This window comes from Colletotrichum higginsianum, chromosome 1 (genome assembly GCF_001672515.1).
Source record: "Colletotrichum higginsianum IMI 349063 chromosome 1, whole genome shotgun sequence".
NCBI lineage: Eukaryota > Fungi > Ascomycota > Sordariomycetes > Glomerellales > Glomerellaceae > Colletotrichum > Colletotrichum higginsianum.
This window is the reverse complement of record NC_030954.1, coordinates 5,108,695-5,131,028: the sequence shown is the minus strand read 5'-3', so window position 1 is coordinate 5,131,028 and position 22,334 is coordinate 5,108,695. Positions and strand designations below refer to the sequence as shown.

The window sequence follows — 22,334 nt, the reverse complement described above, 5'->3', positions numbered from 1 at the left end:
GGTCGCGCGATCGGGGTGAGTAGGGTGAGCAGGGTGAGCAGGATGAGCATGTTGCTTGCACAGCTAACATATAGTGACACCACAGAAATCTGTTAGTGGGATAGGCCCCCTGTACGTAGTTGTTGGTAACCTCTACAATTGTCCCCAACACACCTCCGCTTTTTCCTCCCTATCGTCATGGAATACAACCTTGTTACCCTACAGCAGTATGAACAACTCCCCTCAGTAGGGTCCACGGGCATCCTTTTCCGGGTCGGAAAAGACAGGATCTTCAAGGCAGCTGTTTGCATTTCAAGGGACCAACAGATTCAACCTCGGCCGACGGTAGAGAAACACTATGTGGTTGAGGAGAAAATATTAACTAGGCTAGGAAATCACCCTAGGGTCGTCAGGTAAGGAAGGCTGAGAAGCATGTATTCAAGACGCATTGTTTACCTACTGCCACAGGCTTCTCGGGCGACAGACGACACCTCGAGGACTACTACTCGCTGAGGCTAGTCATGGCGGGCTGCAACAACATCTGAACACCAGAGATGTTCCTCAACCACTCCGACAAAGATGGTTCCAACAAGCCATTGAGTGCGTTGTCTACATACACAGCAAGGGCATCGTCCACAGCGATTTACGTCCTGATAATTTCCTGATCCATGAAGCAAGCCCTGGTACCTTGGGTCTCTTGCTTTGTGATTTTGGAGGGTCTGTCTGCGAAGAGCTGGATGTAGATGGCGAAGGGCTTCCAGACGCAGGCTTCAGTCAACCTGATGATGAAGATAGCATACCGACTCCATCCACGGATCTCTTCAGTCTTGGATCTGTCCTATACACTATAGTTACAGGACATTGGCCTTACAGAGAACCGGGCGGGCTGTTCAGGTCACAGGAGGAGAAGGAAGAATATGAGAATCGGGTTAATGATCTCTTTAGAAGGCGGGAGTTTCCGGACGTTAAGGATCTATATGGCGGGGACATCATCGCGCGATGTTGGACAAGAGACTATGAAACTGCTGCGGACGCTCTTCGCGATGCGAAAGGCATTGCGAACAGATCGCATTGCAAAGCGACTTAGTCTAATAGCTCAGACTTTTCGTCGATCTGGACTACTCAATTTAGGACTTTTGTACAGTCAGATACCCGACAGTGGTATTTTCTGCTAACATGATTTCCAACCTACTTTCACTACTAAACCCACTATTTTAGTTAATGCTGTGATGTGTTCCAGCGATTCTGATGCTTCTGACGCTTCTGTTACTTCTATACGCACCTGTATAGTAGTTGAGGTCCAGTGGGCCCAGTAGACGAATGCGGCGCAGTTGTCCAAGGAGGGCCCCAGGGCTAGAACGTCTAGAGTGTATCACGCGCTGAGGGGGTTGGCGAGGGTCCCGAACTCGACAAGGACATCCGAAGTAGGACGTGAGGACGTTGGCGTGAGCATCGAGCCGTCTGCTGTATCGTGGTGGACGTGTACATTTTTTGAAGTGGGCGGCTTGGTCCTGGTACACGCCGAAGCTGACGGAGTCGGTGAAAGTCGGCGACCCCGCCTACGGCGTGCCGCCGCCGGCAAGGACCCGGGGGTGGTAGGCGTGCGAGACATTGAGGATCAGCGTACCGTTGACGGCGACGACGAGGTGGCCGGTGGGAGCCCTGGACGCCGTGATGCGGTACCATGCCTCCTCCCTCACGACGGCGAAGGGGGCCTCGAAGACGCCAAGCAGGTAGGTCGTGAGCGTCGTCTAGTCGAGGGAACAGTGTCAGGTCACATCCCGCGTGTGTTAGTCGCTGTCCCAGCCTTTTGCCCATCAGTGAGGTGCTTGTTCAAGTCTACGTCTACACTTCTCGAGCCGGATCAAGAGGCAGGAAGAAAGAAGAGCAACTGATTCGGTGACCCTGTGGTGCTGTGCAGGAGTCTCGACGTTGTTCTGTCCACAAGTCTCTGACCTCTGAACCACAAGCCGACAGGCATACCACAATACTGGATACACCCGAATCGAACAAATTCACATTCTCATTTCGCGCCAGGTATCATGGACTATCAACCAAAACAACAATAACAGACACCGCCCCCCCCCCCCCCCCCCCGACAACACGCACCAGGCCGGCAGAGAGCCCCTCAACCCTTCTGGTCGTTCTTCTTCTCGTCCAGACAGATGCACAGGGCGCACATGAGGGCCATGTCGACGCCCGGCGCCACCGTCAGCGCGTACGTCTGCTTGCCTCCCAGGAAGTCGCGCACCCGCAGCATGTTGCGGTCGATCCGGCCCAGCACCTGGCCCGTCGTCGTGTCAACGATGTCGGCCTGCGTCGACAGCCAGTTGCCCTTCATCTCGAGGGTTTCGCTTTTGCCCGAGTGCGGGGATATGAAGGTCGCCGTCGCCTTGGACCCGATGACTGTGTTAAGCTAGTTGTCAGCGCGCTGTTCTGCTGGTTCTCTCTCTCTCTCTCGCTATGTCTCTCCGTCTCTCTCCATGTTGTAATGGGAAGGCCAAGACTCACGCGCAAAGCTGCTTTTGACCTCCATGATCTTGTTCCCTTGAGGATCCTGCGCCACGAAGGTCGTGTGAATGTGCAAGTGCTCCTTGGCGATGTCGAACAGGTGGTTGCCCGCCATGTCGTAGACGGACTTGCGGCCCGAGATGGACAGCGCCTTGCCCTGCACGCGGAGGATAGGCTGCCCGTTGGCGAGCTTGATGTCGAAACTGTCGCCCGTCAGGGACAGCATCTTCTCCTTGAGCACGAGCGTCTCGCTCTGCCGCGCCGTCATCTGCGGGAAGATGCCGACCGAGTTGCCGGCCTGCGGGAGGTGGTGCACTGCGGGCGCGGCCATCTTGGCGTCGAGTACTGACTGTTATACTAGTCACTCGAGATCAGGTTTGTTGTAGTGGGACTTGTTTCGGTTTTGGATCGTAGAGTGCTATCCTCCGAGCTGATGATGGTAGATGTGCCGCGGCGACAGACGAGAGTGACGGGTGCGACAACCATCGACGGGTGTCGACCGCTTTTAAACAACGGCGCGCGCATGTGAGAGACCAGACAGAATCAGCACAAACCCCGAAAGTCTGCCTGGGCTAACGTATGCGGCTGAGTAAAATGAGGGGAGGCTGTGTTGGACCGCCGCCACCTTTGCTCGCCCAGCTTCAGCTCTCGACACACGATTGATCATTGATGAGGAGGGACGAGGGACTGGCTCGTGATTACGTCGAGGGGACGCAGCTGTACAGCTCCAATGGTTATGTGTCTTTGGAGCCAAGAACAAGCTCGAATGCAGCGGGGGATCAGACCCCCTTCTCTTCCCCGAAGCTTGTCAAAAGAATGAGAAGGGTCTCACGCTAATTTGGGGCGATCAGACGAGTGGATATGTATAAGCAATGGGTGTCAAGCACCCGCGTAGCAAGTGATCATTGGCCGCCTGGGCAGAACACTTCCTCATCATTCTGTCTCATGTCACCTTTCAGCTCAGTGCAGCTTTCTTGGGGGGGGGCGGGTGAGCTAGCATACTTTGTACTAAACCCCGAATGGCGACGGGCAACTTTGTGAGAGTTTAAGCACAGCCACGGCGTGTGGTGCGGCTGATCACATCCAGCCACTGACCAGTTGTGGACTCGCAGCCCATGAGCGACGAACCTGTCGACGGGCTTGATGAAACGTCTTTGTTGTATTGCGGTCCATCTCGTGACGGTAGTCTCTTGAGGAGTCAGCAGTCAGCAGTCAGCAGTCAGCATGTGAAGTGGATGTGTATGAAGAGCTCCTCAACCCTGCTTTAGAAGATAACTAGTCGCTGTGAGCTTCATTATTATAAACGTAATTAATTATACATGTACGTCATTCATCGTCTGGCATCTCTCGAAACTGGCGTAGATGACGTGAGTCCTGTTCTGGAAGACAAGGCCTTAGTAGTAAAGCAGGCCCCTCTCATCATGGTCCTGGCAACGCCCCAGTGCAGCAACAATAACTACGAACGGGCTCCCTTCTCATTGTGAGACTCTTCCGGTGACGAGTCCTCAATGTGCATCTCGGTGCCCTCCAGCTTGTCCTCGGCCAAGACGATGCCGACGTTGGCGTGCTCCTTGTCGAAGAGCCAGGCGATGGTCTCGAGGGTGCGGCCGCGCGTCTCCGGGTACGTGAACCAGACCGAGAAGAGCATCGCGACGAGGATGGCCACGAAGACGAAGTAGTACTTCCACTGGATGGCGTCGAGCGCGATGGGGTTGATGAAGGTGTTGAAGAAGATGGCGGCGAGGGAGACCATCTGGCAGGTCGCGAGCCCGCGGGCGCGTAGCTGGTAGGGCCAGATCTCGACCGGGTACGAGATGACGAGCGGCGTGAGGGCGAGATCGTAGCCGAGGAAGTAACTTGAGAGACGCCATGTTAGCTTATCCGACACAGGCTTCGATATGGGACGATGGAGGGGGGAGGGAAGGGGACGTACATGAACAGGAACGGGACGACTGCGAGACCGGTCGGGCCGTGCTTGGTGGCGTCGAAGCTGCCGGACAGGCCGGTGACGATGATGTAGGAGACCAGCATGATGATGCCGCTGGTCATGAAGAGCGCCTTGCGGCCGACCTTGTCGACGCAGACGGCAGCGGCCACGGACCAGATGAGGTTCCAGATCTGGAGGCAGGCCGAGATGAGCGTCTGGTCGGTGACGGATGTGATGCCGACGGACTCGAGGATGATGGCCAGGTAGTAACTGACGACGCCGTTGCCTTTTTTTGGTGGATTAAGCCCGTCAGTATTTCTCGTGGGTACAGGTTTATGGAAAAAGAAAAGGCATGTCTGCATCAAAGGGCGTTCTCACCTGACCACTGCGCAAAGATGCCGAGGGAAACGCAGATCCAGAGACGGTGGCGGTTGCCGGGCGTGGCCCACAGGTCGGCCCACGAGGTCGTCTCGTTGGCCTCCTTCTCGGCCTTGAGAGTCTCCTCGATCTCGACCATCTCGAAGGAGACGAGCGGGTGGTTGATGTCGCCGCCGCAGTGCGTCTTGGCGAGGTTGGCGCGCGCCTCGTCGGCTCGGTCCTTGGAGACGAGCCACCGGGGCGACTCGTCCATCATAAAGAGCGCGGGAACCGTCATGAGCGGCAGCAGGGCCATCAGGCCCGAGGGGATCTGCCAGGAGACGTCGCCCTCCATGTTTCTGGTTCCAAAAGTCTGCCCAAAAAGAAGAATTACAAGATCAGCAAAAGTGTTGTGAGGCGTGGATCAACAAAAGATGAAATGAAAACACGCGGGACGAGGAGGAAGAGAAAGCTTACCGCCCAGGCGGCAACGATGGCCCCGATGTACCATCCGCAGTTGTAGATACTGGAGGCGATGCCGCGGTGCGTGGGGAACGCGTTCTCGGCGATCAGCAGAGGGGCGCCGACGGAGAGGCCCTGCGAGACGCCCATGAGGAAACGGGCGGCGATGAAGGCGGCGATGTTGGGGGCGGCGGTCTGCAGGGCGGTGCCGCCCAGGGCGAAGGCGACGCTCAGCCAGAGGCCGAGCTTGCGGCCCCAGCGGTTGCAGAGCATGGCGCAGAGCGGGTAGCCGACGACGGCGCCGAGGGAGTACATGGCGTTGATGAGGCCGAGCCAGGCGCCCGTCGGGTTGCCCATGAACTCGCGCCACTGGGGCAGGGCCAGGAAGCCGTTCATGATGGAGCCGTCGAAGCCGTTGGAGCTGGTGAAGAGCATGAAGGAGAAGATGCAGAAGTTGAGCCGGAGGAGGTGCTTCTTCTTCCACCAGGGGATGCCGTCGTTGGGCAGGACGCTGGCGAGCTCCTGGCCGACGGCCTTTGCCTCGTTGGCCGTTGGCTGTTTGGCTGAGACGCCCATCTTGCTAGCTTGCGGTTCCGCCGCAAGGGACCAAAGAGAAGTCGTGGTAGGAAGAGGTGAGTGAGGTAAGTGAGGTGAGTGAGGTGAGGTGAGGTGAGGTGAGAGGACAGAGAGAGGGGGGAAGGGAGGGAGGAGAGGGCTAGAGGTGATCAAGGCTGGGTGGGACAAGACGTGAAGCAAAGGCGATAGCTTCAGTCTTTAAAGCCTGCAATTGCTCTCCATGTGGGATGCCGATGAGAATGAGAGAGGATGGTAGGCCGAGGAGAGCGCACCACTGTTGAACCTCATGTCGTCAGAGTTGACCCAGAAGCGGGTTCCCCCTCAAAAGAGCGTGGCTCAACCCCGTGCCAATCCCCCCCGGAGGATCCAGTCAACCCCAGAGGTTCCACAGCTGTCATGGCGATATACCGCCAGCGCGGAATGGTGGCATCAACATCGGTCGAACGGTCGGCGGTATCTTGCTTTCCTGGGGCGGCTGGGCAGCTGGGCGACGACGAGAAACTGGGCCCGGCAGGCAGAGAATCAGTCGGTAAGGTTGTTTATGTCACCACTGACTACTCCAACGCCAACCCTCGGCCGGGGGGGGGGGAGTCGGACTGTGGAGTCGTCTCACGCCGTCGACCAGGGTTGTCGTTGTGTCCGCCTTACTTGGCGTAGCATTGACGGAAGTTGGAAGCGCCTGCCCAGGCACTTGACATCTCGACCTCGGACGAAAAGGACTCGGGCTTCGTCGTCGGGGCTCGGGAGACCGCGTCGACGCGTCGGACGACATGTCTTCCCCATGTTCTAGGAGGTGGATCAGTTGTGGCGTCTTTGACATCGAAAGCCTCGGCAGTTACTTGCAACTCATCATTGGGCATTTTCAAGAAGGAACGAATCAACGAAATTCAAGAAAAAAAAGAGAAATGCAAAAGAATGTGGCCATTGAACCGGCAGTGCACAACTCACAATGCCGGCAGGCCTTGACATTGAGGCTCAGGCGGGTAATGTGTTGGAATCGTGAGATGGCGCCAAAGACCCCTGCCACAGCTGAACCCGGTGACGACGTGAAGCTCCTGAAGCTCCTGCGGGTGGCCAAAACAGGCAGTGCTGCTCCACTGCAGAATCAATACCAAGCTGTCGTCTCTCTCTCTCTCTCTACGCAGCACGACGTTGAGGCTCTCGTCTATCGATCTTATCAGGGACACCGCCATCTGTCCCCTTCGGCATACCGGCCACTGGTCACTGGTCACAATGCCGCCGTGCACGACCAGAGGAGAGTTATGTGGATGGATGAATGGATGGATGGATGGAAAAACGACGACACTGTCGATTGAAGAAATCGAGTTGAGGTTGTGGAGTCTGTTTTCTCTCTTCTGCTTCATCTTCTCCAAACCCGCGACATCCCCGAGTTCTGTGAACCCAGTCGGCATCACGCCGGGTTGGCAAGTTCTTGGCGATCCTCCCGGAAACAAGTTGCTGCCGGTTACTGATCTCGTTGGAGACTCGGTCTGGCTTTTGAATCGCGCAACACGCGTGTCACGGTAGAACTCCGGATATTTCACGGTCTGAGAGCTCGGGATGAAGTCCGAGGTCCCACTTGGTGTCGGAACGCAGGGCCGGGGGCGCCGGACGAGTGAAGAGAGTGAGGGAGCTGTTGTCCGCGGCCGCCTTGCTGTGGAGGAAACTGGGTGCGTCGATACGGATGGCCCTGAACAGGTTAGCAGCTCGTGATAGCGTTGGATTCACCTCACCAAATGGATCCAACAATCGGACTGGTACGAACACAACGAACACAACTCACGCCACCATGCTGTCCGCTCTTCGCTAGCCAGACTCGCTTCACATCGTTGATGTTTCTTTCTGGTTGACGAGACGCATTTTTTCTTCCCCTTGAAAGAGAGGATTTCCATCTCGACCCAACGCGAAGAACTTCACCCGCATGTATTGTTGCCGTGGTCATCGAATCTCGGCTATGTATGCAAACAGAGCAAAATGGGGTGCTGCCTTGGCCACGTTTCTGCTTCAATCCACCCCGTGCCAAGTCGGTGGGTTCACTAATAGCACAAAGCTTCTGAAATGGACGCGAATCTTACACGGTCTACCAAGTCGTCGGCCACTTCCACAAGAATCAGACAGCTTGAAAAAGCATCAGCATGTTCAAGAAAGCCCCCGTCCTTATAAACCCCCCTAGACAAACTAAACGTCCTGTCCGTCTTTTGCTTCGTTTCACGCAGTCCATTCTCAACCCTCGCTGCCGGCTTGCGGCCTTGGCGACAAAACACCAGCCACGCCAAGCAACGCGTCGCGATTTTGAGGCCCACTCTTCAACTCCATCACCATCACACTGAAGACGGTGTACATGCGAAATGGGTCCGACTAGTCTTGCTTTGTTCAGTCAAGTGTTAGATGCCGGGCTGTCACGGGCGCAGTTAGTGTCGTGTTGGACGGTTCCTAGTCCCGGACTGTGGGACGGATCATGACACCAGGCTTCAAGCCAACACCTATGTATGATATGATGAACATTAACGGTCCTTCCAAGCCTCGCCAAGCCTGGTAATCTAACAAGTCGCCATTGAAAAGTCGGTTTTGTGATTCGGAGACGAAGACCATTCAATTGTCATCATATTCGCCACGAATGCCCAAACACGTCAACTGAACGAGCTTGGTATATAGGCGATCGAATCTCGGCTCGAAGACATCAATCTCCCTCCTGCACCCGCGTCCTGCACCCGCGTCCTGCCCTTCCGTAATGCCCTCAGGACCCAGACGCCCGGTTGTATAATATCGGGACAGGGGGTTTCACCACTGCCATAGAGTAAGTTTTGCACCTCTCTACTCACCAGGACGGGACGCCCTGTCATCCCGGCATTACCCTGATCTCGGACGACGCACCCCGGCTTGGCTGACCCCTTGTGTCACCCCAGCTGACCCAAACGTGAATATCAGCGCTTCGAGGATATCAAAGAGATCCTAGTATAACAAGGAAATGGCAAAAGCTAAAGGTGCGTCGAGTGCGTCCAAGACTTGACTGGAATGATGGACTGCAGCGTAATGAAGTGATTCGTCACTGGGGATTCGATTACAGAGTAACCCAGGTGCTTGTCCTCACCAGTCTTACTTTGAGGTTGAGTCTCGTTGTAGCGAAGCCGGGGTTTTGGACCAAGGCCGCCGGTTCATATTACTCCTCTCACGGCTCGGGTACCTTGAAGATACCACAAGCGATCCCTGCCCTGATCTGAATGTCATTAATGGCCAGCTCCGAGACCTTACTTTGGGCCTCTCGCGCAAGAACACGGGTCACTATGCGAAAGGCATGTTTTTGCTCTTTGATGCTTTCTTTCTTAGGGATAGGCCCTGGGCTGGTGTGGGTCCGCTGGCGTTGGCTACTCCTTAGAAGCATGAAGCTGAAAGTGTAAGGGGATGATTGGACCATAGTTGAAGATAATCTCATGAGATGCAGGTGTCAAGGTGATTTTCTGAAGGTTGAGAGATTGTGCCTTCTCAATAGCCTGTCCGAATGGAGCTAGACCTACTGTAGCACCTAGAATGTCTGTCTTGTTGCTTCTCTTGGTAATAGGCAACAGGCCCGTAGCGCGGCGAGCTGTTTAGCAACTTGGACATGCTGCGGAAGACTCTCCGCATGTCTTCCACGCCGGTAGTCCAACTGTTGAATGTTCTCGTAGCATGCCTTAGCAAGCCGGAAAGGGACCCCCTCCGGAAGTGGGATGTCTTCAGACCCATGCCTTTCGAAAGATTGCGAGTGTTGGATCATAAGAGGCTTACCTAGGACAGTCTTGGTGTTTTCGGAAAATTCTGCGAAGCGATTAGCGATGTTGGAGATGTCTACGTCCTTACGTACTTATTCGAATAGCACTACAAAGACCGCACTTTTGAAACTTGGTTTCCTGCGTTGACAAATACCTTTGAGGCCTTGTTTCGGACAATTGTTTTTGTGAGGCAATCATAGTAAAGTGAGGACCTAAACGTAATACAGCAGCATTGGTTGAGCAATCCATGCTATCGGCGGGCTGCCTGCACGATATCACACATCAAAATTGGGAAATACAAGATTGGAAGGTTCTACAATCCGATGTCGAAGGTAAGGTACCGCAACCTGGAGTGTGCATGAGACAATGACCACTAAATGTGAATGATTCTTTAAAGCTACTGTTTACGTTTATTCATTCCATCTCGTTTTTAAATAACAGCTATTCAGCATTTGAATGGAACATGAAGGGTAGTCAAAGTTGTCGAAGAGTCTGGGTCCAGTGCCAATGCGTGTCAAAATCGGCTGAAGTCGGGTTCAACATGGCTTTCCAAACTTGAAGAGCACAGCGTTTGCTAATCTTGCAACTCATGAGTTCCTCAATAAGGTTGCAGCTTCGCAAAGTAGACACGGATCACACACAAATGTTGATCGCCACGCGGTCAACTAGCGTTGGGATTATACATGTGGCCTGGTCTGACACTTTCGCATTTGTTCCAACGGTCATTCAGTATTTAAATGAGTGCCGCTTGCCACATATCTACTGGATGATGGTGTTTCGTTCATAGGTGTTCTTGTGAGCCAGCAGTGCACGATGTGTTTTGTGGGCCATTTTTGTAGAAGAGAAACACCGAATTGTATTTTTGAGAAGATTCCCTAGCATCAAAGCGAGGAAACAATACGTCAAACGAATAGTCCAATAACGGCCGAACCTCTTATATTCAACTAGGTCCGTTCGGCACGTTTACCTAAGAATATGTCTGCATGTTCCAGGTATTCCAGCTATATACGGAGCCACGTCCAGCAGCTTGTCCAGCCATCGCATTCAAGAGCCCCAAAAAGCCTCCTGCATCTGGCTCAACGAGTCTCCATCGATGTGTAACATCGCAATCTCCGAGCGGCGGCAACCTAGCCAACATACTTGACAGTGACGGTGCTGCCACTGACGGAGCCCGCAGCAAGGACCGTGCGGCCGTTGTTGGGCGAGATGTCGATGATGTCCGCGCCAGCGGCGGTGACCGAGCCGCCGGACCCAGAGGCGGCAGCGCCCGTGAAGGTGACGGTGCCAAAGTCGGCGAGGGTGACCTGGCTGCCGTTCTCCTGGAACGCCTCGACGATCCACTCGGCGTTGGTCTCGCAGAGGGACGAGGGCGTGCTGGTGAAGGAGTGCGTGACCTTCTGCCCGGTGGTCAGGTTCTCGAGGGTCGCGACGCCCTTGGTCTTGGAGGACGCGTCGACCGTCATCCGGATCTTGTCGCCGACGCTGACGCCGAAGTTGTTGAAGTTGTAAGCGTAGTCCGGGATCCACTCGTACCAGGCGTCGAAGGTGCCGTCGGCGTAGAAGGATATGCCGGTCTGGAGGATGGCGGTCTGGCAGGTGTCGCCGTCAATGCCGACCCAGGCGGAGGCGGCGGCCCCGCGGGCGCCGCTCACCTCGGGCACGGTGATGGTGCCGGTGACGTGGTTGTAGCCCGTCCCGATCTTGACGGCGCCGGCCCAGTTGCCCGAGTAGTCGACGTTCTTCTCGCCGGTGGACTTGAGTAAGTCGAGAGAATCGACGGAGAGCCTCTGGTTCGGGGCGGAGCTGTACCTGGCGCGGGCAGAGCGAGGGACGAGGGGCGAGTAGTTGCGTTGAACCAGCTTGGTGCCGGGGGCGGCGGCAACAATACCGGCGGCGGCGAGGACGAATGCGGCGAACTTCATGGTAACTAAATGGAGGTTGTGACGACGGGGGAACCGAGAAGAGAGGTTGAGTTGGCTTTTGGGCTCTTGGAGTTGCTGCTGGCGATGCTGGTCCAAATCTCAATGCTCTTGGCACTGGTTCAAGGGCATCTTTATAGAGATACAAGATGCACTCAACGTGCCGGCTACTCGGCAATCATGTCGTACTACCCTCTCGTTGTAAACGAAGCCGCTATGCTTCATATCGCAGGTCGATAGCTCTCACGATGCCGTTGTTCCCGTAAAGCTATCTATTCCAATGAAGACGGCTTCCATAATCTGTCAGATGGAGGAGAAACAGGTTCTGACCTGAACTTTAGGTCGGCCCTCAACTGAGCTCCTCCCTGAATAGGAAATATCGTGAGGCCGATGCCCGACGAGCGTTGTACGAGAGGTTCCGCAGCAGAATACCACTTTCCTTTTTGGAGTCGCTCTTGGGCTCGGGAATATCGTCACCTAGTTCAACTTCTCAACTTTAGTGCCGGCAAAGCTTGGGGACAGCAGCGATTCGGCCGAGTGATAAGGCAGACCAACGGTCCCTTGATTGGGCTGTTGGCTGGCAACTTGGCACGATGCTGCCAAGGCAGGGGTTCGTAGATGATTGCGGTGTATGGCAAGCCGAGGCCCAGGGGACTGCGGATGATTCTAATTGCTCAAGATCTCGGACAGAGACACACATCGAGAATAGCGCATTTTCTCCGCCATTGGCGGTCTAAATGACGGGATGGGCGCTTCCGATTTAGCGACGTTGCCGCAACACTCCCGTCGGATATCCGGCACTATGCGGCATCCACTTTAACAAGGAGATTCCGTGAGAGGAAGTCCGTCACATGACTGGTGAGCTACTTGGGGGTTGGGAGTATGTAAGAGAGGGAGCTGAGATTCCTACCTGGGCTCTTTTCCAGATGATCCCAGATTACTGGCTTTCAAAGAGAACTCGGAACAAAACACTGGGGTCCCCCAAAAAGAAATCTCGTCAATTGCCGTATCATATGAAAGGTGGTGTAACACAGAGGCAGTCGTCGAGTTGGTTATTCGTATGGCTCAAAGCCTACTGATCACGGCAATCTCGCTCTGCTCTGGGTGACTTTCGGAACAGGACCGGCTGGAGACTATGATCATGCACAAATACTTCACGCAACGCTCAGCATTGCCGTATGTCAGCCTCTAGGCCTTTTGTCACGAACCTACAAGCGTGTCTCTGGGCCACAGAGGTTGAGAGCATTTGGAGATATGGATGGGAGGTTGTCAGAGATACGAGAGGCCTGCAACGACCTCTCTGGGCAATCAGGTCAGGATTTTGGAAAGACATGATGGCGCCGGTGACCCCCCCGGAACCTCACTCCTGGGGCTCCAGAGGTCTACGTAGGGGCTTCTGTCTCCCTAACATTAGAGAGGAGAAGCAAAGGATCAATTTAATCACTAGCTCACACTCATCCCCGAGATGACCTCTTTACTCTGTACAGCGCACCCCTAACATCTTTTCAGTTGATGATGCCTTGCACACCACTGGCTTGTACCAAACAATTGTTATACACATCGATCTCCTGATCCAGGGGTGTCCGAGACACCAACACAAGTCCTCTTACTCGTGTCCCGAAAATTCTCATGGTCGTGGGTACCTGTTTCTGTTCTTCCGAATGGCCTATCTGTGACTAACCTACTTGTGAGTCAAGTCGCAAAGCGATGATGTTTTTCTAGTTGGACTTTGGGGTTTGAAATCGCATGCCGGGTCGCAAGTTCTTGGAAGCTTTCGATTTTTGTTTTGGCACGCAGAAACATCCAACTCAAACCATATATCTCATTCGAGGTTCCAATGCTGCCTAAGAAGTAAGCAACGATTCATGGTTTGAATTTTGTGTTAACGGACTGACGTCAAGCCAGTTTCGAGAGTCTACCATTTGCGCAGAAGAGAAACAAGTGGCCACTCAATATCAAGAGAGCGCATGATCTTAAGCCAAGTCTTGTTCTAGCAATGCTATTGGCATCTTGGACGGGGAGATTACTTGGCTCCAAATATGCATGTCCAGTGCCACAGGACACATGGGGCGACACTGACACCTTCCGATGTTGTCATGATGCATGCACCACGGATACCGCGGACAGTCGGGGTTGTAGATCCCATTCTGTATAAATGAAGACAACACCACTCGAGATTTTGACGACGCGTCTCCGACTACGTCATGCAAAACAACTTCATGGCAGATTTACAGTGAGTGGACATGGAGCATGATTCAGAAGGACAACCATCGGAGCCAAGAACCTGCGCCCAGCTTCCAAGAACGGCAGCCTCACTATTCTGGGTCCATATGAAGATCTTTTTCGTTTCTCTCACCCAAGTCCCATTTTTATCAACTCATTCAGGGACTAGATGTGCCTGCCAAGGTGTCATGCTAACGTTTTAGGGAATAGGATTGACGGACCTGTGACCTGTCGTTCGACAACAGATGACAGTTTCTAGGAAGACCTACCAAACGCTTAGTGTGCAACACACAGTTCGTGATGAAAGGTAAGGACGCTGTTTGTATGAGATCTGCATGCGGCCATTCCTACTTGGACCCCATGAAGCCGTGTTAATCTCACACGGGAGACTATGTGGCCCAACTTATCTATACCTGTTACCTGAACTTCTACTACGCAAAATAGGGGGCCCAGCGGTGATACCCACCTCTGCGTGCGGCCTCCGACGACATTACCTCCGAGCCCCCCATCCTCCGGACCCTGATGAGGACGGCCGGGCCTACTTTGTCCGTTTGGCCGATGACCGAGTCAGTTTCGCCTCGGGACCCGGAAACACGCCGCTCGGCCGAAAACGTGGGCGGCTCCGCACCTCGCCAAACTAGACGGGGATCACGGATGCTCGGATTTCCGCCGTGGCATTTGTACGAGTAATGTCCTGCCACCAAGAAACGTGTTCCCCCCCCCCTTCTTTCTCTCTTCCCGGGACGCATTGTCCATTCCCGGCCCTGAGCAGAGCAAAGACCACACTTTCTTACGTGTACGTGTCCCACGACCCGAGGCATTGACGCGAAGTGGGCAGACAGAAGAAGCACAAGCGTTGTGGCAGAAAGTCCAGACCGCGCGTGGGCGTCCGCTAACCCACTCAACGGCGAGGTATAGCATGACTTGATATCACTTGTCTTGACAAAACTCCCGACACACGCCCGACTACCCTGAGAGCTGAAAAGAGGAGCCTCGCTTTTGCTGTCACCTTGAGGGACGGGTTGGGTGGTGGAGATGCTGCCACGATTCGACTCCCGCGACATCCGTGATGAGCAAAGAGGATGATGGAAACGCCATGGACCAGACGCCGCGGGCACGTGTCTGGCCGCTAGAAGTCCATAGTGAGAAGAGAGAGAGGCAGGGAAGTCAATCTGCAACACCGACCCTGCAGGAGTTTGCAGAACACCGGCAGGGGATCGGAGTCATGTCAAGGAAGACCCCAGCCGCCATGCCGCGCTTGCAGCACGCTCCATCGCGACGCTGGCGCGGATGCAACCGAAAACACCCCCTTAATTAGAGTTTTCGCCAAAGCCAGGTCGGGGCATCCTCGTCCGTCCCTATCTGACGTGCCTTCATCACGACATTTTCCGTTGGGTAATTGCAACTAGCTGGGCCGATGCCGTGCATCCCGCCGGCTCTCCCATGTACGCTAATAAGCATCCCCTTCAAACCCTTCACCATGCCTCTGAATTCTCTGCTAGGTGAGGAGACCTTGACAGAGATGGGGACGGCGATACAGAAATAGGTAGGTAAGCCGCCGGCAGGTTGGTTGGTTGGTTGGCCGGTCTCTATTCGGACGGGGATAGGAACAAGATACAAACAACTCACACATGCTCAAAGGGCAAGCCTCCTTGGAGGAGGACCTTGGACTATTTGCGTTAGTGTAGTCGAGAACCGACTTGTGCGGATAAGAAGGGGGCGAGGAGGCGGGTCTCCTGTGAAGACGTCAAGAATAGAAGCATAATTCATCGGCCGCCCCGCGAGACGGGATGGTACTGTGACATGGCAGGAACCGGCCAAGATGAGACGAAGATGACGAACATTATGAGATTGGGAAATCGAGGCGTGCCAATATGAAGTGGGTGGGTTGTGTAACGATGCATATCAGCAGCTTGAACACTGCTAGAGGGGCTGATACCATCGAGTGCCAACCTCGATCCATTGGAAGACATGTGCCAAGCAAGAAACGCGTCAGAACCAAGTTGATCACATTGTGCGTGTTGACGGACGATGCGTCGAGAGTCTAAGAGAACAATTGTCTTACGGTACACGATGATGATGACGATGCCACACTGTCTCTATAGGTATTTGATGCGAACACCCAACAAAAAACGCCTAGGATTCGTGAAAACAAACAGCTAAACGGGACACAAGAATCCACTACCGATCTATCGCCAAGAGCCACACACTTCTTTCAAGTCAAGAAAACAGTTGCCCCTTTCCTCGCGCGCGTTTTCATGCTCCCTACGAGGCCAACCAACCCAACGAAATCCAGAGAACCGGCTAAGGATGGTCGGGAGGTGGACACTCTCGTGGAGCCATGATGGGCTTGCCTCCCTCCCCCCTCAGTCTTCTCGCCCTACGGACAAGGCGAGGCCGGGGGAGGGGCAGCCCCCCTTGCTAGCGAAGAAAAAAGAAACAAGACATCAAGAGCTCTCTCTTACACACATCCTCTTCCCACACTTCTCGCTTTTGCCCCGCTGTCAGGCGAGACGCTTAGCAGCGGCCGCGGACCTCCTTGGTAGGGGCCTTGCAGTACAGGCCCTGGCCGTCGGCGCACTGGAAGCCGGCGTTGGCGACCTCGCGGCAGGCAGCCTCCCACTCCTTTCCGGCGAGCTGGTCGTTGCCGGAGTTCTGGACGCACTGCGGAAGGGGGAAGACGTGTCAGCAAACAAGAGCATAAGTGGTGAAAGAGAGGTGAGAGAGGAGGGTCTCCAACTTACACGTCCGGAGGGGGTGTCGTAGGTTCCCTTGCCCCACTTGTAGTTCTTGGAGGCGTAGAGCTCGCAGGCCTTGGTGGTGATGCGCCAGTTGTAGCTGTCGCCGTTGTGGCAAGTGCAGCTATCGTGGAGGTCGGCCGAGCTGTGTCGTGTTAGTCGGGGAAAACGTGGCGTTGGAGGCAGGCGGGTTCTTGTTCGAGACTTACGCGACGGAGAGGAAGAAGAAGATGGAGGCGATCTTGGTGATGGAGAACTGCATTTTGGCGGTTTTTTTTTTTTTTGAAAGGGGATCTTGGAGGAGAAGAAGTGTTTGGTAGAAGGTAGTGACTGTTGAACGGGGGATCTTTGAGTTGTGAAAAGAATGAACGGGAGTTGGTACTGATTACTAGATCTGGACCGAAGAAAAGAATGTGATGGGCGTTTGGAATGGGAGCTGGAGGGGAAAAGAAGACATCTAGATTGTTGGACGGGGCGTAAACAGGTTTATATCCACGGTGAACTTGGGAAAACGAACGAGTCACGGACAGACTGCCACTCCCCTTTCTCCCATCCTCCCGGAGGAGAGGAGGGGAGGGGGGTTCTCTGCCAACCATGGCCGTCCGGTCGGTCGTTTTCGGTCATGTCCATGCTTGCTTGCTTGCCTGCTTGGTAGTGCGCGCCAGAGGCGCGGTTGTCGGCCATCCCATGCCATGTCATCCCACTTCCCAAAGGGCATTGGTGGTCCCTCCCCCTCCCCATCTTCCACTTCGGTTCTCTCTCTCGCGCGTGTTTGTATGGACCTGCGTTCATGGAATCCCGCCAGAGTCCGTGGCCCGCAATAGGAGTTTGATCATCATTAGAAGTGCGGACTCACCGTGTGGATGGATGCGACCTCTGGGCGCGCGCCCCTCCCTCTACTCTGAGTAGGCGGTGCAGGAATCTGGAGACCGGCAGGGGGGGGGGGGAGCTCTACTTGTCTTTTGGCTTCTCTGTTCTGTGACCATCCCGTTATCAAACTCAAAATGGGCGGCTCGAAGCGGAATAGCCCGGCAGGCGGTCTTGTCATCAGCCCTTTTCTGGAGCTTGAACGCCTTTGAGCCCCTGTCGACCAAGGCTGGGCTGAGTACCCTGGTGATGTGGTTGCCCATTTGTATCTTACACGGGGTTTCACCTTGGCAAAGAAGAGAAGAGAAGAGGATATGACGACGGGGGTTCTCCAGCTCCCAGGGGCGCCATTATGGAGCAAAACCGAGGCCGCATGAGCAGAGAGCAATCTCAATTCGCTTTCCTGATTAGGCTCAAAAGCAGTGGGGAGGGGGAGGGGATGGACAAGGATAAAGCAGTGTGGCATGCAACGGTGAGTCTGTCGGTTGTTCATGACTCGTAGCCGCTCCCGAAAGTCAATATGGGGACCACACGAAGTTGCTCGGGGAGCCACACACATGGCCTTTGCTCTTCCAAAAGAGCCGCAAGACTCCACGCCCTAGAACAATATCCGCGCCCGGATTCGGCGTCTATCTTCTCAATCTGAAACTGGGAAGCCCCCTTCCACCCTGGCGTTCGCCTTGTTCGTGTTCGTCCCAAAAGTCCACACACATCACATCAGATCCCGTCACATCCCCTCCCCCCCCCAAACTACGGATACACAATCCGCCCACCTCGGGAAGGGCACAGAGAGAACCGCAAGCCAAGCATGCATGTATGTTGCCCGTCGGTCCTTCGAGTCAGCGCATCGTCGTACCAGAGCTGGACCTGCCTCAGTCATAGTATCCATGTGATAGACTATCCGGTGATGGCAAATTGGGCATCTACTGTCTACATCACGTTTTAGCCTTGAACGGCTGGCCCGGTTCGTGAGCTGGGTTATCATGATGGTCATGTCGGCCGCCCCGTAGGGATTCTTGGCGTGTATGACGCGGATACACCCCTTCGGTCATTCGGGAATCAGGAGGAAGAGGAGGAGGAGGAGCTCCCGCGCGTCAGAGTGCGCTTCTCCCAGCCCATCCATGGACATGGGCGCCGGTCCATCAGACAGACGCAGTAGCCCGTGTCTCTGCAAAGTCGGTCCAATGGTCCAACCCGAGAACGACTCGAGACAGCCGCCAACTGGGGGGGGGGGGATCTCCAGAGTTTCCCGCCCACCAAACCTAGCCGCTCGTCAAAGTCTAAGACAGACAAGACGGAGCAGCGGACACATTGGTTCCCCTGATGTTATAAGAACTGACAACTCCCACCCTTAGACTCGGGATTTAGTATCTCGAAAGGCCAGTCCATTCTCTCTCCATTCTCTCTTCATCCCCTCCCCACGCTCTTTTCTTCCTATCCAAACTACCTTCAGTCTTTACTTTCTCTCTCCAAGTCGCTCTTTTTGCAAAAGACGAAACCCCTACAAACAAACCACACTTTTTTCCAACCTCTTTTTTCCAACCTCAAAACCCCAACCCCTTCCAAGATGCGCTTCTCCGTTCTCTCCACCGCTGGCCTCATCGGCGCCGCCATTGCCGCCCCGCGCCCCGCCCCCGTCGCCCTCAACTACGACGATGTCGTCGTCATCGGCGAGGACGGCACCCACCAGATCATGAAGTCGGCCGAGTACGACGCCCTCCAGGCCCGCGCCGCCCTCGCCCCGGCCCCGGACGTCAAGCCCATCGAGGGCCTCGAGCGCCGCGGCTGCGAGGAGTCCACCGAGATCCAGGTCCTCTCGGACGACGAGTTCCTCAACTGGGACGTCGCCATCTCGCCCGTCCTGAGCTCCATCGGCGGCAGCGCCACCGTCTCCGTCGCCAACGGCTACTCCCTCGCCAACACCGTCACCGTCAGCTCTGGCGTCACCGGCAGCTTCGCCGAGGGCGTCCTCGGCGTCTCCCTGTCCGTCAGCTACGCCGAGACCTGGACCACGACCGAGACCCAGACGCTCGGCTTCACCGTGCCCGAGGGCCAGTACGGCCTCGTCGTCTCCCAGCCCAACGTCCGCCGCGTCACCGGCAACATCCTCACCGGCTGCACCGACAGCCCCAGCAAGTCCTCGTTCCAGTCCGACACGTACTCGAGCCAGGCCTACGGCAACCTCGCCTGGGTCAAGGGCGTCATCCGCCTCTGCAACAGCACCACCTACCCCGTCCCCTACTGCATCGGCAACGGCGAGCACCGATAAGCGTCTCGCCCGCCGCCGCCGCCGCCGCCGCCTGCTCACGGCCCGCCGCGCTTTCGTTTGACGTCGAGGGTCTGCGGCGAGAAAACACACAATCTGCCCACTCTTCGAGAAGGCCAACAAACCTCAGGGATGTCTGGAACTGATGGGAGTTTTGGAGGGTCTTCTCTTGGACGAAGCAACCCAAGGACACGCATGATATAATGTCAATAACACCCCCCCACCTTGTCCTGTTATACCACTTGTGCACTTGCTTTACGCGACTTATGCATGTTGTTTTGTACATAGATTTGAGGGAGATTTTGGATAGAATTTATTTGCAAGAGCGATTAAACCACATTCTGAACATCTGGTCTACATGTGATTTGATGTTTTGGGGTGACGTGATTGTGGTTTCTTGTTTTTTTTCTTTTTGGAGAAACATGAACAGCAACCAAGTGACAGTATACTGCTGGCGAGGCATGTAGTCTAACCCGAACGGGCAAACTACTGTTTATAGAATTGAAGCCCGTATTCAGCCTTGGAACCTGGGTCAATCAACAAATTAGACTTCAATTATCTATTTTCTTGTTGTGGTTTCAAGTACACAAGTAACCAGTTGGGAAGCTATTGCCGGAATACCTCAAAAACGGGACGACTCGCCTCGCAGCCTAGCATCTGAGCGATTCATGTTCCCTACCAGGCCACGGACATTGAAACCGTTACAGGCAACTGGCACTTTTCTTTCCAGGAGCGGTGCACACATTTTACAAGTAACCCTGAGGGTCGTCCAGAATCCAAAATTGTTCTCACTCCATGGGTCCCCATCGTACCTGAACAGACGACCCCCCTCCTCGTCTCCTCCCTGCGAGCATGGCTGAGAGGCATGACATCCGTTGACAGATTTCAAGGGGGGGAGACCCATCGAACCAACACAACTCTCTTGGAATGGGTCGGTCGGCAGAGAGTTGTGTGGACTTCTATTTCCGACCAGACCCTCCGCAAAAAGAGAGCAATGCCACAAGCGGCAGGGTCAATGCCTCCCGCCCAACAGTCGTATTATGTCACGAATATCGGCCTCCCGAGTCTTCGTCGGGGCTCGACCCCGTCCAGGGCCCCCGAAGCAGCTCGAGATGGAAAACGAAGGGACCAGTGGATCCGTCCGGGGTTGCATGCCCTTTGCAGAACCAAGCCCGACCCGAATTGGGAGGCCGCCCCGAGGGAAATACATTGATGCGATATTACCCAGTGTCCGGAACGCACCCCGTTCCTCGTTCAGTTGCAACACCAGCGGCTGCACTCTACTTACATCACCACAAACACACAACCACGTCCCCATCCCGTTTCAATTCACAAAGAGGAATGAAGTCGGATTAACCAAAGTTGCCCAGACTGCGCTGATCTTTTGCGAGGCCGAGTCAGTTATTTTCCGCTTACGTGGGCATGGGCCACTCAGAGTCCAATGCAACAGAAAAACAAAAACAAAAAAGCAGGATAAACTCTCGGCTCGGGGCATTAATACCACACTTATGAAGGCAAAAAAGGATGGATGGTTGCAACCGAAACGAAAGTCAAAAAGGACACTTTACACGTGCTGCGGCCTCCAACATTGGCAATTGATCGGCGGACCGCCATAGGAACGGAGGGATTCCCCTCCCAATTCCCTTCCTCCCCTCCCCTCCCCTCCGATCCGCACCCGGCTCGCGCGTGATTCTTTGTTTTTCCCCTCTCTTTCGCTCTCTCTCTCTCTCTCTCTCTCCGGAAACTCCGAACCCGCCCCGGACCAGCCAGGCATGCGATCGGCTGGCCGCCGGATCGTCGAGTTCGGCCCCGCTGCATCTCAACATGAGGCACCGGCCACGAGGGGATCGTCGTAGCTATGATCGACAACTGAAGAGCAAGATTGAGTCATTTGAAGCTCCGCCCGAGTTTTCGTGGCATTGAGTCAAACAATTTTTTTATTATCTCCATCCCTTGGTGATGACAGTGCAAGTTGTGTTGGAGTTGCACCAACGTTTATGTGATGGTTGTCTACCGTTGCGGGAATGCTGCGGGAACGTTGCATCCACGGCAATCCGATGAAGAATTCTTTCGAACCTGCTACAAGAATTCTGTTTGATTGTTGAACAGCATCATAATTTGGCAGCCCCCCTGAAATTCTCTCATGCAAATTGGCGGCCACGTAACATCCGCCAAGGGGAGATAAGTTGCTGTTGTTGATGCTTAGATACAGCAACACGATATCGATGATCATCATACTTGAATCTGTTTGTGATCTGTTGCTTGCATCTGCTCTACTAAACATTCTCTTCTCTTCTCAAAACCTTTCTCGAAACCTCAACCTCCTTAAAGCCACACAGTAAGCCGAACCCCCCCCCAAAACGACGCTGCTCACGGAAACGGCGCCATTTGTCTGGACGCAGCCTGCTTCATGCCCTCCGCCAGCATCTGCTGAACGAGATTGGATTGAGACTGAAGACCCTCTCGCCCGTCGAGCGACTGCCATATTTCTGAGTAGCGTGCATGGGCATCTATTCCAAGGCCGACGCCCTTGAAACTATCTCGAAGGGGGATAATGTCAAGGACTGCCGCAATTCACACGGCGACAACATTATCAATTGCGGACGACAGTCACATTATTCCATTAGAAAAGCTTGGTTTCCCTTCACTCAAATAGCGACGCATTGATGCATGCAGATTCATCAAATTTGATAATGCGTGTGTCGATGTTATAAAATGAGGTACACAAATGCCAAACAAGATCTCCGTCCATCCCAGGTC

The 22,334-nt window shown here is 54.7% G+C and overlaps 8 protein-coding genes across 8 annotated transcripts; 3 read left to right on the top strand and 5 right to left on the bottom strand.

The window, feature by feature from the left end:
- Window positions 1–177: 177 nt before the first annotated feature.
- On the top strand, window positions 178–1,066 carry CH63R_01509 (Kinase; the record flags this gene model as incomplete). Its single annotated transcript, XM_018296484.1, has 2 exons — window positions 178–392; window positions 448–1,066. 2 exons carry the CDS (start codon window positions 178–180, stop codon window positions 1,064–1,066), a joined length of 834 nt encoding a protein of 277 aa, XP_018164846.1.
- A 472-nt stretch (window positions 1,067–1,538) lies between these two features.
- Window positions 1,539–1,960, bottom strand: CH63R_01508 (RhaA is able to hydrolyze alpha-1; the record flags this gene model as incomplete). The annotated part of the gene is made up of 2 exons (XM_018296483.1): window positions 1,539–1,730; window positions 1,955–1,960. 2 exons carry the CDS (start codon window positions 1,958–1,960, stop codon window positions 1,539–1,541), a joined length of 198 nt encoding a protein of 65 aa, XP_018164845.1.
- Window positions 1,961–2,107: 147 nt separating this feature from the next.
- Window positions 2,108–2,821, bottom strand: CH63R_01507 (Duf567 domain protein; the record flags this gene model as incomplete). Its single annotated transcript, XM_018296482.1, has 2 exons — window positions 2,108–2,385; window positions 2,491–2,821. 2 exons carry the CDS (start codon window positions 2,819–2,821, stop codon window positions 2,108–2,110), a joined length of 609 nt encoding a protein of 202 aa, XP_018164844.1.
- A 1,125-nt stretch (window positions 2,822–3,946) lies between these two features.
- Window positions 3,947–5,812, bottom strand: CH63R_01506 (Hexose transporter; the record flags this gene model as incomplete). The annotated part of the gene is made up of 4 exons (XM_018296481.1): window positions 3,947–4,346; window positions 4,424–4,703; window positions 4,796–5,147; window positions 5,252–5,812. 4 exons carry the CDS (start codon window positions 5,810–5,812, stop codon window positions 3,947–3,949), a joined length of 1,593 nt encoding a protein of 530 aa, XP_018164843.1.
- A 1,004-nt stretch (window positions 5,813–6,816) lies between these two features.
- On the top strand, window positions 6,817–7,128 carry CH63R_01505 (uncharacterized protein; the record flags this gene model as incomplete). The annotated part of the gene is made up of 1 exon (XM_018296480.1): window positions 6,817–7,128. The coding sequence occupies one exon, from the start codon at window positions 6,817–6,819 to the stop codon at window positions 7,126–7,128; it is 312 nt and encodes a 103-aa protein (XP_018164842.1).
- A 3,560-nt stretch (window positions 7,129–10,688) lies between these two features.
- Window positions 10,689–11,483, bottom strand: CH63R_01504 (Peptidase A4 family protein; the record flags this gene model as incomplete). The annotated part of the gene is made up of 1 exon (XM_018296479.1): window positions 10,689–11,483. One exon carries the CDS (start codon window positions 11,481–11,483, stop codon window positions 10,689–10,691), a length of 795 nt encoding a protein of 264 aa, XP_018164841.1.
- A 4,737-nt stretch (window positions 11,484–16,220) lies between these two features.
- On the bottom strand, window positions 16,221–16,703 carry CH63R_01503 (uncharacterized protein; the record flags this gene model as incomplete). Its single annotated transcript, XM_018296478.1, has 3 exons — window positions 16,221–16,367; window positions 16,448–16,586; window positions 16,651–16,703. The coding sequence occupies 3 exons, from the start codon at window positions 16,701–16,703 to the stop codon at window positions 16,221–16,223; spliced, it is 339 nt and encodes a 112-aa protein (XP_018164840.1).
- Window positions 16,704–18,875: 2,172 nt separating this feature from the next.
- CH63R_01502 (uncharacterized protein) lies at window positions 18,876–19,577 on the top strand (the record flags this gene model as incomplete). The annotated part of the gene is made up of 1 exon (XM_018296477.1): window positions 18,876–19,577. One exon carries the CDS (start codon window positions 18,876–18,878, stop codon window positions 19,575–19,577), a length of 702 nt encoding a protein of 233 aa, XP_018164839.1.
- Window positions 19,578–22,334: the final 2,757 nt, after the last annotated feature.